The sequence below is a fragment of the Vanessa tameamea genome, chromosome 23 (assembly GCF_037043105.1).
Source record: "Vanessa tameamea isolate UH-Manoa-2023 chromosome 23, ilVanTame1 primary haplotype, whole genome shotgun sequence".
NCBI lineage: Eukaryota > Metazoa > Arthropoda > Insecta > Lepidoptera > Nymphalidae > Vanessa > Vanessa tameamea.
Genome location: NC_087331.1, coordinates 2,321,784 through 2,338,346, shown reverse-complemented (window position 1 = coordinate 2,338,346; position 16,563 = coordinate 2,321,784). Strand labels below are relative to the sequence as shown.

Here is a 16,563-nt window from a genome sequence, read left to right as displayed (position 1 = left end):
ATTTTCATGTGCTCAATTTGTGTTTATAATTCATCTCGTGCTCGGTGGTGAAGGAAAACATCGTGAGGAAACCTGTATGTTTCTAATTTCAAAGAAATTCTGCCACATGTGTATTCCACCGTATTGGAGCAGCGTGGTGGCATATGATCCAAACCTTCTCCTCAAAGGGAGAGGAGGCCTTAGCCCAGCAGTGGGAAATTTACAGGCTGCTAATGTAATGTAAAAATCCCGATCGTGAGGCTATTTAAAAATGGTTTATAAAAACAATATACATTTACAATATATCTTAATTTATTTATCAATATTTTTCTATTATAGCCGTGAGCTAATTACTTGTAATTATATATAAATAAACTAAATGGCTTAGACCGTTTTTAGTCCTTATTTGGCATCGGATTCTCTTTGTTTCATTCGATAGTCATTAACGAGCATTAATGTTATCATTAAACAACATTTTGAAATAGAGTAAAACCTCGGAACTTGCAAATTCACATATATATTTTTTTCAAATTTGGAATAATTATTGTGGATTGAATATCAACCACTCAACAAATTCTAGTTCAAACAAAAAACACAAAAATAATCTTATATATGCCTTGTTCACAGCTGAATGTGCCCCAACGCTAGCACCGTGGAGACCAAGCGATGACGTCACCAGTGAAATACCACACAGAACAAACGACTTAACCCGCGCTATTTACGACATCAACGACATAGTGCACTTCGAAGACAACGATATAGTTATGAGAGATGCAAAAGATCACAACAAACTGGACAACTCGATCGAATACAAATACAATGACGTCAAATCGCAATTTAATGATAAAAAATATATCGTTAAGAAAATGCAATTCAACGATGACGATAAAGGCATTGGTGTTGTTAACGATGTCAATAATGATTTGAAAGGTGACGATTTGAAGACCGTTAGAGGTGATTGCGAATGTCAACATGGAGGTGGATGCGTCGCTCATATCTGTCTATGTCCGTTGGGATATGCTGGGGATAGATGTGAAATCACTTTAGATTTGAAGGTAAGTTCATTATTTATAAGGAATCGTGTCTTCTTTTTCTGTCGTCATTAAATTGATTCGAGTGAGAAAGACACCACATTCGTGAACGAATTACTCCGTAATGTTTATAAATAAAACCATAAAGTATTATATTATTAACTTTAAGAAAAAAAATAATTTATATTTGTATCTCAACAGAGATGTTCATGATGGTGATTATAATGAATTCACAGAGCATTTGTTGTATATATTTTTTATGTTTTTTGTATGCCTAATTTTTGTTACCGGGTAGAATATAATTATATTCTAATCGTGTAAGGATTTAAAATAAATGTGTTAAAAGTCTAAAAGAAAACCTGAATAATAATTTTCGTAATGTATCTCATCAAAGCGACGATCTTTTAAGAGCCGATATTAATTACGCTAATTCAATCTGTCATCTTTATTTATGATTTCATTTAAAAATTAAGCAAAAAACGGTTTTATTTCTTTAAAAATGTTCTATTCATTTGTCATGTTTAATTATGAAATAAATTTTGTATAAATACTTAGGTAACTTTTTTTTAATCATTAATTTAAAAAAAAATTGAAGATACAATCTACTTAACTAGACAGATTTATATTGTTGATTCTCTTTTTCTTTTTTTGTATAACTAAATATGTGCATTAATTAATACTAGAAATACTACATTAAAATGATTTTTAATAAGAACTTTATTAAATCAAGTAAACTCTTACAAAGACTTGATTTTTAATAGATACTATCTTTACATTAACATTCAACAATATTTAACGGATAATATGAATGGATATTTATTTTCAGTCTATATCTGAATTTTCAAGTTTATGGAAACTTGCGCAACCAAGAATGCAAAAATAATATTTAAAATCTCTAAAGTAAGATTTCCACGTCTCAGTGTTTAAAATTCCATGTTTTTAAAAGGAAACTTTGCAGCTCGGAATCTAGAGGCGGTAATGAGTGTAATACATAAAACGAGGACGTTTGAAGAGAATTTACGATATTTTTATTAAGATGAACGTTTTTAATTCGTTTTCTGAACCGGAAATCTAATTTAACTCTCCCAAGCTTCTTTCTACATTGTCTTTGAGTATTATTTATGTTTAATTGCGAATTTGTCTTTGTATAGAGATACATTGAATATCGGCTTAATTTCTTGGACTTCAATTCTAAGCACGGAGATAAAGTTATCTTCTGACTTTAATTAAAGCGTACGGTATAATAATCCCCTACACTGATATGCGATCTAGATACATCTATCAATCCTTATAGTCGAACTTATGTCTTTACCGTAAGGGCAAAACTTTGATTTATTTGGTGATACTATGTGAATTTTTTTATTTGATAACATTTGTATGACTTAGTTTTAAAACTTAGCTCAGTATGAAAATTTCTGATTCCCTTAAATTATTATCAAGCACATGTATCCATCTTTACCCCTAATATATGAAAAAAGTACCTAATAACATGAAATACTCGTACTAGTTCTTTTAATTAATTATACTAAATACAACATTACCGAAAATAAAATCAACGGACAATTATATAAGTTTTAAATTTTAAACAGTTATAACGAGATGTTTACTTACCTACATTTTACAATTAACATTATTCGTATTATTGTATTTAAAATAGAACATCGCTCAACGTTTTCCTTTATTGGTTCCAACCTTTATTTATTGCGTAGTCCAGAAACAAAGCTATATTTGTCTTATTTTCTTAAAAGCGACAAAAAAATATAAAAAAATCTTAAAAGTATTGCTTCTATTCAATTCCATCAATCAGCTATAAGGGACACAATAAGGCTTTATTCTAACGTAATTCGTGTAATGACGTAATAAAAAAAACGAATTCTATATTATATTAATTATAATTAAAACTATATAAATTTGAATTGAAACATACACTATATACCTAGCAGGACGACCACCATAAAACAGTGGGGTAATTTCCACAGACGGTCTTCATTTTGGACAGTAATATATCAACCAGTATTCAAATGCTCACTGCCTCATGCCGCAGGGCGCGAGGTTTTCTTTTCAATCCCCAGAATGGGGAAGTAAAAAAAGTTATTAGAATTTTCTGTCAAAATATTTTCGGTATCAACCCGGATTGTAAAATTTGCCAGTATTAATATCCTGTACTTCCAAAAATACGTATAACCGTTGATCATGCACCTGAACTACCTTTTTTACATTTACATCTGATCTTTTTAGGCTCGATTGATCCAGGGAACATGAGATGTAAATAATCTTAAATAAAATTGTTCCTCTCAAGCGCCTCCAAAGAAAAGTCTTTGACCCAATCCACTTAGCGTTACTCGTGTGAAACCGAATCGAGTCGCTAGTTAAGTATAACTAAAATTCCAGATAAATTAATATCCTGAAAAATGTTTTTTTTAAACTGAGGCTACAAAAGGTGAAATGGCCGTCAGAGATTATGAGAATAATTTATCATTAAAATCGTCCTGTGTAGGGCGAAGTGGCCCATTATCACTGCTTAAAATAATAATACCAAAGAAAAATGTCCTTAAAGAAGAATAATAAATGTTCCTCACTTCGGAGTCCTTATAAATTAAATAATTAAAATTAATGATGATTTTTATTTTCGTAAATATATTAAATAGGAATTGTAAGCGTCATAGGCAATGGCTTAAAGGCCGCCTAGCGATGTAAAAAGTCCCAGAATCGATCCTGACCTCTTGGGTTTTTGTCATCACCATTCTTAACACAAGCTTTATCTTAATTGGAAGCTTAAATAGGAATATTAGTAATTACTTATAATGGCAGGAGAGCCGAGATGGCCCAGTGGTTAGAACGCGTGCATCTTAACCGATGATTGAGGGTTCAAATCCAGGCAAGCACAATGAATTTTCATGCGCTTAATTTGTGTTTACAATTCATCTCGTGCTCGGCGGTGAAGGAAAACATCGTGAGGAAACCTGCATGTGTCTAATTTCAACGAAATTCTGCCTCATGTGTATTCCACCAACCCGCATTGGAGCAGCCTGGTGGAATATGCTCCAAACCTTCTCCTCAAAGGGAGAGGAGGCCTCAGCCCAGCATTGGGAAATTTAGAGGCTGCTACTGTAACTTATTATGGGCCATTGCAAATACTCTATATAAAAAAGAGAGAAAATGGAAGAACGTGATTTTGACGATATTTTAAGATATAAATTTAAGGTTTATTTATCATTTATAAGAGAAAGACAGTCAGTTATCGACCTGATGGTAAGTGGTCACTACCGCTCATTACGTTACTACACAAATATTGGTACTATAAATAAAGAAAACAGTATAGTTTGCCATTTAACTCACTAATAAAACATGTATATGCAATATTGCTCGATAAAGGAAATCTTCTAAAATGGAAAACACTTATGACTGAAAGTAATAATCGATTAAATTACTACAAAGTTTTTTCTCTGTATCTAATTGCCCTACATGTAACTTAGGTTTAAGTTGCATAACTTAATTGAAGTCATATTAAATAGAAACATTGAACATATGTATCATTTCAGGTTCCCAAGTTCAACGGATCTTCATATTTGCGTCTACCAGGTCTCGGCAACGCGGCACAGTCGTGGCTTGAGATAGAGGTATATGGCATTTTTTTTTTTTTCATGACATCGATGGATAGACATATGGACCACCGGATGGTAAGTGGTCACCACAATTAATAAACATTGGCAAAAAAAGTTTTAATATTAACCATTCCTTACATCATCAATGCGTCCCTAACCTTGAGAACTAAGACGTTGTCCCTAGTTAGACACCGATTCACTCACTCGGCTGATTCCCTTTTGGCGTTAGAATATGTGATTTTCGATTATATTATCAATGATATCTAATAAAGAACATAGCAATCGATTGAACAATATTGAAGAATTTTGCCCAGATCCAATCATTTAGACTACCACTAGTTCTTCTAGGTACGTTTATAGTAAAACAGCAATTTCTATGATTTAATAGATACTGTTTGCAGTATATATTAGCAAAGCTCTTACATTTACACAATAACTTAAAAAATAAATGTTGATAAGTTGCGGTAATTACTGAAGCCTTTATTACCAACAGAGTCAAGTTTCACCAATAGTTTCCAATTTTCTAATGAAGACGTAGTTAAACGTAAAACTTACCTGAAACATTGTATTGTTTAAGAGTTCTACCGAAGCGGTATAAACTAGTTACGCACGGGATATGTTTCAAATGAATTATTTAAATCCTAAATACATTGATACAACCGTTTGAAAATTTAATTTATTTTAAATTCAAGACCAAATGCTATAAACAAACCACTCGTCTACAAACTGAATAAGTTTCCAATGACATTCATCGGAAAAACGAAAACTAGCGAATTGAATAGAAACTGTATAGTTAAAGTTCTCGTTAAAGTTTCTCGTTTTATTTATTTGTTGCTATAATGAAGATAAATTTTTAATAAAATGTAGGTTTACCATAATTAATTTAAAACGAGAGACTGTTGATTGAATTTTATATGATTGTCGCAATGTTTGTACTTCATTAGCGCTATTTAATTAGTGTTTTTTTTTATATATATATTTAAGTGGACCGAAAACGGGCCACGTGGTGATAATTGGTCACATCCGGTGTTAACGCATAAAGAAGTTTCATTTCATGTTGAATTATGGAGGGGGAAATTAATCCAAAAACTCAAAGCTTCATCGTCGGGCATTGTGTGTAAAACATTTCACAAATAATTTGTGATGACATGCCTACCGATAAAATTGGATAAACAGTAAAAACAGCAAGATCCTACTGCCGCTAACAAAACTGCCCCTTCAGTCCAAACCAATGTGAAGTATAATACTGATTCATACGTTATTAAACTAAGAACAGGATTTCAACATTGATCTGATTTATTTATAACTATCAATCAGAAGATTTTTATATTTATATTGACAGCAGCATCACTAAATCTAAGCTGCGTATCTAACTGTCTAGTATATAAATCATAGATTTTTCTAAGGTGCGGTTTCACTAATATAAATTTTAAATTTACTATTGATAAAAAATATATGTACTCAAATACATTATATAAAATGAATTTCTTGTTTACAAGAACTGATTACCAACGTATACGAACGAAGCATTATAAAATATCTCAATTTAACATTACGAATTATCCCATTTTAATTCATAAAATTAATGGCACCCTTGAATAGGGAAAATGCAATTTTAGCAAACACCGTCTGCCGAAGTTTCTTCCGGACTCCAATCATTGCACTCGAGTTCGTGAAAAGTTCGATATTATGTTTACTTCCGTCTGTTGTTAATGTTCTATAAAAAAGGGACGGAGTAATGAAACAAAACCTCAAACAGTCTCGATTATTGTTTTATTTTATGACAAAACTACGAAAAAAAAAAAACGAAAAACGTTCTTTAATAATTTTATTGCTGCCATCACGTAACCTAACCTTAATTTTATATTGAGCTTGATATGCACACTTCGACACCATTTGCTTATATGAATAATGTTTAATTTTTCATAAAGAATGCTTTTTATACCATACATTTCATTGGCAAGTAACTTCTGTGCTGTTCAACAGATATCCATGAAAACTGATATACATTTAATAACGGTGAATATTTTAGCGCAACTCGTATCATTTGATAATTTTCAAACAAAATAGAGATACTACAATGCAATGTATAATGTTATAAAAAGGTTATTTTGAGTTATTATTTATAAAATGAGGAGGCATGACTTGTAGGTGAGTATAATGAATAGAATGGATATAATGTATTATAATATTAGATAATGTATGGATATCCGTTATTATCAGTATCAGTAGCCATTGCTGCGAGGATTTTGACTGTTATTTTACTGAATTGTTTTAAATGTAAAGCTACCGCCGGATCGGATTTTATATTATACCGAGAAGAACCGACAAAGGACTCAGTACTTACTCTTTTCCAACATTTCATATACAAAGTTATGTCAGTTAAATACAATTAAATTTATATCATTCATCCTGCCGGAAAGTCAACAAGTAGAACAGTATTTAGTTAACTAGCTAGCTCTTGCTCCACGCTTTTTTATCATCTGTATATAATCTTGTTTTTAAAAATATACCCATTTATTAATGATTTTTTTTTAACAAATGACTTTAATTTATGAGTAAAGCTAGAAATATCTTATATAATTTATTAGAAAAACGAATACCTTGCTCCTGGAAGGATTTATTGACTTTGCCGAGTCGGAAACTTGATATTATAAGCTGTGTAAATATGTTTCTCTGTACATGGCTATACTTTCACTAGAAGGTCCATCTGCCGTCATTTAAATAATAATAAATTTGCTGTTACAGATTACACTGAAGCCTACAAATGGTGATGGATTGTTACTCTACGATGCGGAACACCCCAGTGGCGATGGCGATTTCTTCTCTTTACACTTACGAGATTATTTCGTGGAGTTTGCATTTGATCTTGGATCTGGAATTGCTCTTGTGAGGTTAGTTGAGATGTACTTTAATTTGAAATCATATTTATCGGATAAGAATTTAGCAAACTACATATGCTGTATAATATTGCACCCTCGATTATAGAGGCTCAATTTTATTATTTTGTTTAATTTTAGAACTTAAATTATTATACTATTTAAAATATTTTCAAATAATGAAATATATAATTAATCAAGTAATAAATTAACATATTTATTATTCTACAGTGAATTTCAGTGAAATGATTCATAATCATTGTGCATTGTTTTCTATCGTATATCTGACCTTTAAATATCAGATTCTGTCATCCGAAATGTCACGAACAAAACACATTGCTAATAAATTTGAACAGGCGCATTAACATAATTGCATAAACTGAAAACATTTTCTTTCTTCTTAATTATTCCTATAAGTCCCAAGTTCCTTTTCATTCGGATGATTTTGTAACATCTAGAAATATAAGAATTGAATCTATTTGAACTTTAAAAGTTATTGCAAAGGCTGCAGAAAGAAGAAATAGAAAGGGAACAAGTGCCATTAATACCAAAGAACCAATTACGGCCACTTGTGAACATCGATATATATAGATATTTAAACACGTATTGTTATTATATCATATTTAAGATAAATAAACTGGAACCAATGAGTAATGGCTAATGCAAATCTTCTTTTAGTTTTGCGATGTTCCAATCGTTTCACGAAAAATATACAATTTGACGATTTTCTATCCAAAATAAAAACGGATGAACATTGGCAACAAATTACGTCACTGGCTTTAAAATTAAAATTGGCAAGATCTTTTAACAATCAATGAAAGTGTTGCTAAGTTCACGTGATCCATTTACCATCTGAATTTAGTTAATCAATTTAGAAACGGAACTAGTTCCTCAAAAGTTTGCAAATCTTGTTTCCAGATCGGCCTACCCTCTCGAACAGAACAAATGGCACCGCGTATCCGTCAGTAGATCAGGACGTCGCGCGGCACTCCGCGTGCGTTCCCGAGACGCGACCGAGGACGCTACACGCTCGGTGACGTCACGCGGAGCAGCGAGACATCTTACGCTGAGACAGCCGATGATGTTGGGAGGAGCACCGCATCCGCTGCCACAGAGGCTGGCGCTGCGGACTTCGTTCAGTGGATGTGTTGGAAGAGTAAGTTCAGTACCGAAATAACCGTCAATGGGTACGTTACATGGTCCAATACGAATATATTTCAACCCATCCTAAAAACGGAAACCGTAGTATTTACGAAATATGGCAGCTGTTCCTCGATAAACGTAGATTAAAACTAGGTAGCATAAGATATTGAAGAGACTATTGGTTTTCTTTTGTGAGAGAACGGATGGATCAGTGGATAGATTACTAAGAAAGAATGGAAAACAAGACAATGTAGTACGTATTTACGAATAAGATCCTTGTCCTCGTCCAAAATATTTTGTTTATTTTATTATAAGTTTTTATTTAACGTCATCTGTTATGGATGTCTTTTCTAAATCTTGTAACTAAATTCTAAAACCGTTTAGCCAACCAATTTGATGGGAACTTAGAAATTAAATAAAAACTTATTGAAAAAAAAAGACCACATAGTTATGTAAAGTACTCACTACTAATTGTGAGGCGCTTTAAGTATTTAGAAGATAAACAGAATTAGGTATGTACGGGCCAATTGACTAAATCCATTATTATTTCGGACTTAACGGTGACTTCCCAAAAACCAACGACTCCTCCAAATCTATATAAAACGCTCTACATTTCAGTTGGTGATCAATGATGAGGAACTGTCAGTAGTGTCTTCAGCATTAGGAGGCGTTAATGTTGACAACTGTGACGAACCACACAATGACACCTGCTCGTGAGTATAAAAACATTAAAATAAACTTTATTCAAGTAGAATTTAATAAGATATTTTGAGTCGTCATTTTACAGGGTTTATTTTGATCTCAATTAACCACTGGTTCAGAATTTTGATTGTACCGAGAAGAACATGCAAGAAACTCAGTAGTTACTCGTTTTCCATCAAAAATTGGTTTTAATTTCGTTTTAAGCTATATTTCAGTTAGAGATATTGGGTCCAACCTATTATGCTATTAATATTTCTACTGTTCTCAGGAGTGTAACTTGTTTATATTAACAGTTCTGCTATCTATTTCATAACAAACTTTAAAACATTTATTATGAAATAAACCTTACACATAATCTAAGCAACAATACCTTTAGTGAATGAAATTATACCATAAACAATATAATTATAGAGTGTGTATATCAGAAAATCAACAAATCCATCAATCAAGACAATCAAGACAATCAGAAAATATGTTGTAATAAAGCCTTCTCCAAAAGTAGCCTCCAGAAACTCGCATAGTTGCATTTTTAAATAACTGGATTTACAATTATATTAACATATTAATCAAAATTATTTAATGCTCTTTTGATCCAGGGATGCGTTATGCAAAGAAATAGTGGACCACGCTCCTTTTTACAACCAGAACATAACGGGCAACTTACACCACTCTATTGTCGCGAAAAAGGGCTTCAAATTGAAATATCACAAAGCGAAAACAAAAAAGCACTCCCAGCATTATCACATGGAAAAATATAAAAAGAAAAAATTCGTAGCAAGCAAAAAGTACCAACACATGCAAAATGACGTCGAGAAGAAGACTGACGTTATGACCGAAGGGCCAGTTTACGACGGTCAGACGTACATGCAAGTCAAATATTTGGACACGAATGAAATAAATTGGGGCGACACAAACACGTATCCAAGTTTCAGCGGAACCGACAGCTTTATACACATCGATGACGAGGAGACTATAAAGAGGTATTTATATATTTATGTATATACAATTATATACGTTTTATTGTTTTAATGACTAGATAAATTATTATCAAAGCCGAGAACGCGTCGAAAAAAATTATAGCAGTACTTGGCCATTAATTACACGCACACTAGCAGTATGACATTTAGCGAGTGTCAAGCGTAGCTGTCACGCACACCAGACAATTCGTTTCATACAACACTCATAGGTAAAAAATTTACATAATTTAATTTTGTATTCGGGCAAGATAAACCTTGCAAAGGCTCCCGTTAATGTAAGTAACGCCTTACCTCGTGCCCGCAGACTGCTGAGCTACACGCTGGACATCAACATCCGCTTCCGCTCGCAGGCGTCGCGAGGCCTGCTCGTGTGGAGCGGCCGCGCCGCGCCTCGCGGGGACTTCCTGTCGCTCGCCGTCGAGAGCTCCGTGCTCGTGTTCAGGTGAGGCACGCGCACTCTCCACACGGGGACTTCCTGTCGCTCGCCCTTGAGAGCTCCGTGCTCGTAAATCTACGGGCCGTGGATGCATAATATCAACATTATCCCGCAGCCTCTCATATCCGTGCCGAAGACGGCCATTGTAGTGGTTTTAGTGGGTAAGGATTATAAAAAAAAATGTCGAATTTCTTTGGACGCCAGTGTTGGGCAAAGGCCTCCTCCATGTCTTTCCATTTTAGTCTGATCTCGATGTCGATGATACATAAATATATTTTAATTTTCAGATACGACTTAGGTAGCGGAGAAGTGGTGATCATAGCTAATCACACGAAAGTTGATGACGGACTTTGGCACAGGGCTCGAGCCACAAGGTACATTACATTATAAGTGAATATTTAATCTGGTCTTTCCACATAAAAATAATTATACCCTGTACAAGATAGCTTGATCTTATTGACAGATGTAATTTTTTCTGATCGACATAACCTTGCAATGACGAACATATTATTTCTTAATTTAATTATTTTAAAAATTGTAAAAATATTTAAAAACATACATATAATACAAAAGTTCCTAAAGATTTCAAGCGTTATCCGAAAATTTTAAGACTTTTTCTATTATATATCATTGCTTCAAAGAAAAATTTAAATAGAAACACTGAAAATAATAGACGCTAGAATTTTACATCGGTCGGACGGTAGGGACGCGAATAACAGGCAGTAACTGCTACAAATATCGATTACAAAATTCCTTATTAAAGATCATTGTTAAGTTATTGTTACGAACGGGAGTCCTTTTGGGTGCTCTTTGGCTAGTGGTAGTAGCTGGTATAACACTTTTTAAAAAAATAAGTTTAAAAAAAAAAAGAATTCTAATTTGAATTACGCATTCGATCGTTCCATCGACTGTTATATATGTTATATTTTCTGTTTCTCATCACTAGCCCGTCTATCAAAAAGATCAAGCTAACTTGAACAGGGTATAGACTACAAATTTATAAGCCATTATTAAAAAAAAAAAACAAACGAATAAGGCCAAGTACATAATAATGTGTTAAAGTACTAATTTATTCAAATTTAAATGTAATTATTAAATACTGGAAAAAAAAGTTGGTAACGTGATTTTCGACGCGTTGCCTAGACATACATGCCGGTTAACTAGACTTATAAAGAATCTAGGAAGTATAACATATTATTTGATATAATAGTGTAATAGTTAATCTTTACTGTGTATTTGTACAGGAACCGACAAGCAGGAGTTCTCGAAGTGGATGGCTTAGGATCCGTAGGTAAAATATCGCCAGGCAAACTTAAGCAGTTAAACACAGAAAATGGCCTCTATATAGGTAATTCACTTTTATTACTAAAATCCTTACACCGACTACTTGCTACATTTAAAATGAAATTCCTCGGTGTTTGTCTGTGTCAACGGTTGATGAATGATTACTTATATTTAACAAAATTATAGAATATCTATCAATATTCCATTTTTTTATGTAGTAGTTAGGCGAACGGGTAAATTGACTACCTGATAGTAAATGGTCACCACCGCCCATAGCCCTTGGCGCTGTAAGAAATGATAACCATTCCTCACGTAACACCTTAAGACTCCAACCTTGGTAGCTAAAATGTTATGACCCTTGTGCCTACAGTTACTGACTCGTTCAATCCTCAAACCACCACAACAATACTGTTTAGCGGTAGAATATCTGATGAGTGGTTGTTAACTAACCTTGCACAAACCCCTACCACTAAGTAATTCAAATGAATATAGTTTATACTACATTCACTTTTTGATAAAAAGAAAAAATATTAAAGAATAATTATATGATGTAAAATGTGTTATAAATGTAACTTTTCAACTTCTGTAGATATATCTTTATATAATCGGCACTTCTGAAACCTAATTGCAAATAATCTTACTTTCAGGGGGTTTACCAGCAATAGAAATGAACACAATGGGGAAATATAAGAATGGCTTAATCGGCTGTGTCTCGCAAATATCTCTGAGTGGAGATTTTGATATTCCACTATCATTATCTAAATTACCTCACACTATCACGAATAACGTGGGACGCTGCACACCATAAACTCAACGTTTAAATGAACCTGATTCATTTATATGAAACACCAAGTATGTACATTTATTACGAAAATGATTTCATATATTTTTTGGTTCATTTAAACATGTTGGTGGTTAACGAACTGATTTAATAACATATTTGTTATTATTTTAGTTTTCGAACGTTCGTGTCATTTTTTGTTTAAACGTAATTTTTATCGTTGGAACTCCGAACTTAACATATCAATTATATTAACATCGGAGGCAATAATATAAGTGTTTAATGTCAATGTAACTATTCGAGTTATAGACACGAGATAACTTGTATTTTATACGAAAAACTTTAGTCAATTTAGAAAAGAAAAAAAAAACTGAAAACTCCTTAAATATTTCCACTCGTTCGTATCGTTTCACTTTCATTTCCTTTAACTCCCTCTCACTCATTTTCCATGAATAATGGAACTTTTCGAAGTGCTTTACTATCTAGTAGATATGAAAAAAAATACTATTTGTAATGTTAAATTAAATTCTAGTCGTACAAGTGATTTGCACGCGTTTTGAGTTACATATAATTAGGTATCATTTAATATATAGTACGTCACGATTTGTTACGATGAGAGTGTATTTATAAATAGTCTAAGTACACATTACATAGCGTTTGTATATCGGAATTTTCATATGGACGTGGTTTTAGAGGAATGTAAGTAGCTACTAATGAAATAGCATTAAAATATATAAATTATTGAGCTTCTACATTAAGTGTTAAGTGTAATTTGCTTTGTTTTCGCGTGGATTGCTTGTCTGAATAACGAAACAAACAAACATTAGCACCAGGCCCGTCTTAACCCAGGGTGCAGGGGGCAAGAAACTCTGCCTGGATTGGGAGGCCTCGCCGAAGGTGGTCAAGTCTTGGACCACAAATGGGGCGCCCTAGAAGGTATCTTAAAAAGCTTTTTGAGGCGAGGAGAGATCGGCAGATAACTGCTCGCACCTGGGCGCTTGTAACGCCCTTAAGACGGGGCTGATTAGCACCATTCTAGTCATACTAATAGAACATTATATATCTAGTAGAGTCATTTCAAATGCGCTTTATATATATTTACATAGTGTTATTTCATGTTTTATTATCTGAATTATATAAAAACTATTGTTTTATATAAAATTATTTATGTAAGTAAATTTATATCAAATATGATTTCAATGGAAAGATTTGTAACGAATCAATGTATGAAAGACATTCTGACCAAAATAAACAATAAATAATAGTTTAAAACTCGAGTTATGTTTAAATTAATAAAAATTTATTAATCCTACATTCTCCGAAATGGGGCTTAATTTTCACCAATAATTTTGTCAATTAGATACTTCACAGGGTTTTAAAATTATTTATATAAAAACATATCTGCGTTACGGTCTCTTTCATATTGATTTTAATAAACCATTGTTATAATCGTCGTCGTGCATTCTGGGAATAAATGAAATATACCTAATTAAATGAATCCGCTTCCAGAACGTTTCGTTACTGTCTACATATAAAACGAAAATAAATGAATACGAAAGAAACATTGTTTACGTATTTTATTTATACATTTTTACAGGAAATTTTATAAAATTATTTGGTAATATTTATTACAAGTGTGCAATATGATCTCAATTTTTACCTCGGTTCTGTAGATTGTGTAAGGATTAATTTTACTTAGATCTTGTGACATACGATTAGCTTGACTAGCATTAGTTTTGTATGTGAGACCTGTCCGATGTATTATATGCCGTTATTTGTACAAAATTATATCAGTGAAATAAAATAAATATGTGTTTCATTTTTATTTTCGCCTAGTTCGTATTTATCATTTTCAGAAAATAATAATTTCGGTTGCGTTTGTATACTATCAGTTAGTTAACAGACGGAGTACTTATCTAAAATATTGGTATAATTCGTTCATTTAAATTGGTATAACATTTATATGAATATATTTATTCGTGCAAATTTCACCATTATTTACATCGCCAATGCACCTCCGACCTTCGCTATTGCGATGTTTTGTCTGTTGTGCCTGCTGCATGGCTTACTCACCCTTTAAAGCGGAACACGACTATACTAAGTATTGCTGCTTGGCGGTAGAATATATAATGGTGGTACCGACCCAGACGGGATTGCACAAAGACTGATTTTTATTATTCCATTCGTAATAATTGAATTATTGAATTTAATAGTCCACGTGATTATCAAAAGAGTAAAAATTGTCTTGCTGGTTCTTCTCGGTAAAATCGACATTACAAACCGGAGGTAACTTTAAATTTAATGTAATCATGTAAAATGACATAATTTCCAAGCAAAAGCCGTCTTGAATGAATTATATTTCGATTTATAACTACCAATCTATTACACAAACAAATTTCAAAATATTTTAAGCACACAATAAATTCTAGTCAAAATCTTGTACTCCGTATACTCAATAATAAAACTTATTAAATAATTTACTCTAAACGTAATATCTAATCACCCACAAATACACAAATCAAAAACAATTAATTTTGTTTAACTCGCTTATGACGTAAAAACCCGCCAAATTGTGTGTAATTAAACTGTTCTAATGCATTCATTCCAAATTCCAGCGTAAAAACCCCTACCACATACGTACTTACAATAACAAAATACGCAAATCTAAGCGTTCGAATGGGACAGTCGCCCCCACTTTCCTCTGGCTCAATGCCGTTATATGCCTCATTGCCGACCGGTCATTCCTCTGACAATGTTACCAGGTGAAATAAATGTCATATCACAAGTGCAAAATTCTCATAACGAATACTTAAAATTTATCATTTTTTAATACTAACATTAAAAAGAAGTAAGTTTTGTTTTTACTTAAATGTCTAATTTATACTGACTTATCAGTATGTACATACGGATGTTTTATGGTTAAGTCAAAAGTAATAATGTAAAAAGAAATGGGGAAAATGTGATAATATTTTTAATTAATGTTTCAGCGTGAGATTAAAATAAGTAACATGTCATGGACGTTAAGTATTTGAATAAATGAATTATGAAATATTTGACATTTGATTTTCTTAAAAACATTTCAATTAAATTAAAAAAAAAATTATAAAACAAATATAGTTAAAGATAATAATATGGTATAAACCAATGATATTCTAAGAAATTTACTAGATCATTGGTATAAACTGGGAAAATTTTAGTCTCAGATGAGGACGTAACCTAACATATACTAGTAACACTGTAACTTAGTACTTACCAATGTCAGTCGAATATTACTTTCGCGGGCGAAGGTTGTTCATTTGAACAGTTAAAACTTTTAAGGATTTGTTTTAAAGTTTAAAACTTACTATTATAACAACAATTATTACATTCAGTTTACATACGATAACAAAACGAAGATTTATTTGTGTAAAGTTTGTGGTAGAAACAGTTTTAAGTTTATAATTAAACTTTGAACAGTAGTGAAACGTGTGAATTTGTTTTTATGTGAAAATTGGGGAGTGTTTAGAAATCTTACGAGTTTTGCGAGTGCTGGACCGGTTTATCGTAAGTACTTTAAAAGTGAAATATGTTTTCTTGAATAAAAATGTTTCATATGTATGACGATTATAAAAAATAAATGTTATACTTGCTTTTATGAATATTGCATTAATAGTAATCAAAAATATAATTTGCTGGTTTAGTAGTTGGTGAATATAATGATTTATATATTATGTTTTACTTATCGTATGTACGTGGGAATTAAAATT

The 16,563-nt window shown here is 32.2% G+C and overlaps 2 protein-coding genes across 2 annotated transcripts in view; both read left to right on the top strand.

Annotated features, from left to right (window-relative positions):
• LOC113397669 (pikachurin) overlaps window positions 1-14,625 on the top strand; it is a 190,537-nt gene extending 175,912 nt beyond the window's left edge. The window contains exons 9-18 of the mRNA XM_064218608.1: window positions 607-1,034; window positions 4,553-4,630; window positions 7,364-7,509; window positions 8,413-8,650; window positions 9,256-9,350; window positions 9,936-10,319; window positions 10,621-10,758; window positions 11,040-11,126; window positions 11,997-12,100; window positions 12,684-14,625. Of these exons, the coding sequence (XP_064074678.1) occupies window positions 607-1,034; window positions 4,553-4,630; window positions 7,364-7,509; window positions 8,413-8,650; window positions 9,256-9,350; window positions 9,936-10,319; window positions 10,621-10,758; window positions 11,040-11,126; window positions 11,997-12,100; window positions 12,684-12,844 (1,859 nt within the window). The 3' untranslated portion in view covers window positions 12,845-14,625. The remainder of the gene's footprint in view (window positions 1-606; window positions 1,035-4,552; window positions 4,631-7,363; window positions 7,510-8,412; window positions 8,651-9,255; window positions 9,351-9,935; window positions 10,320-10,620; window positions 10,759-11,039; window positions 11,127-11,996; window positions 12,101-12,683) is intronic.
• Window positions 14,626-16,099: 1,474 nt separating this feature from the next.
• LOC113397662 (putative ferric-chelate reductase 1 homolog) overlaps window positions 16,100-16,563 on the top strand; it is a 35,527-nt gene continuing 35,063 nt past the window's right edge. Inside the window, exon 1 of the mRNA XM_026636082.2 lies at window positions 16,100-16,360. The gene's annotated coding sequence lies outside the window, so the exon portion shown is untranslated. The remainder of the gene's footprint in view (window positions 16,361-16,563) is intronic.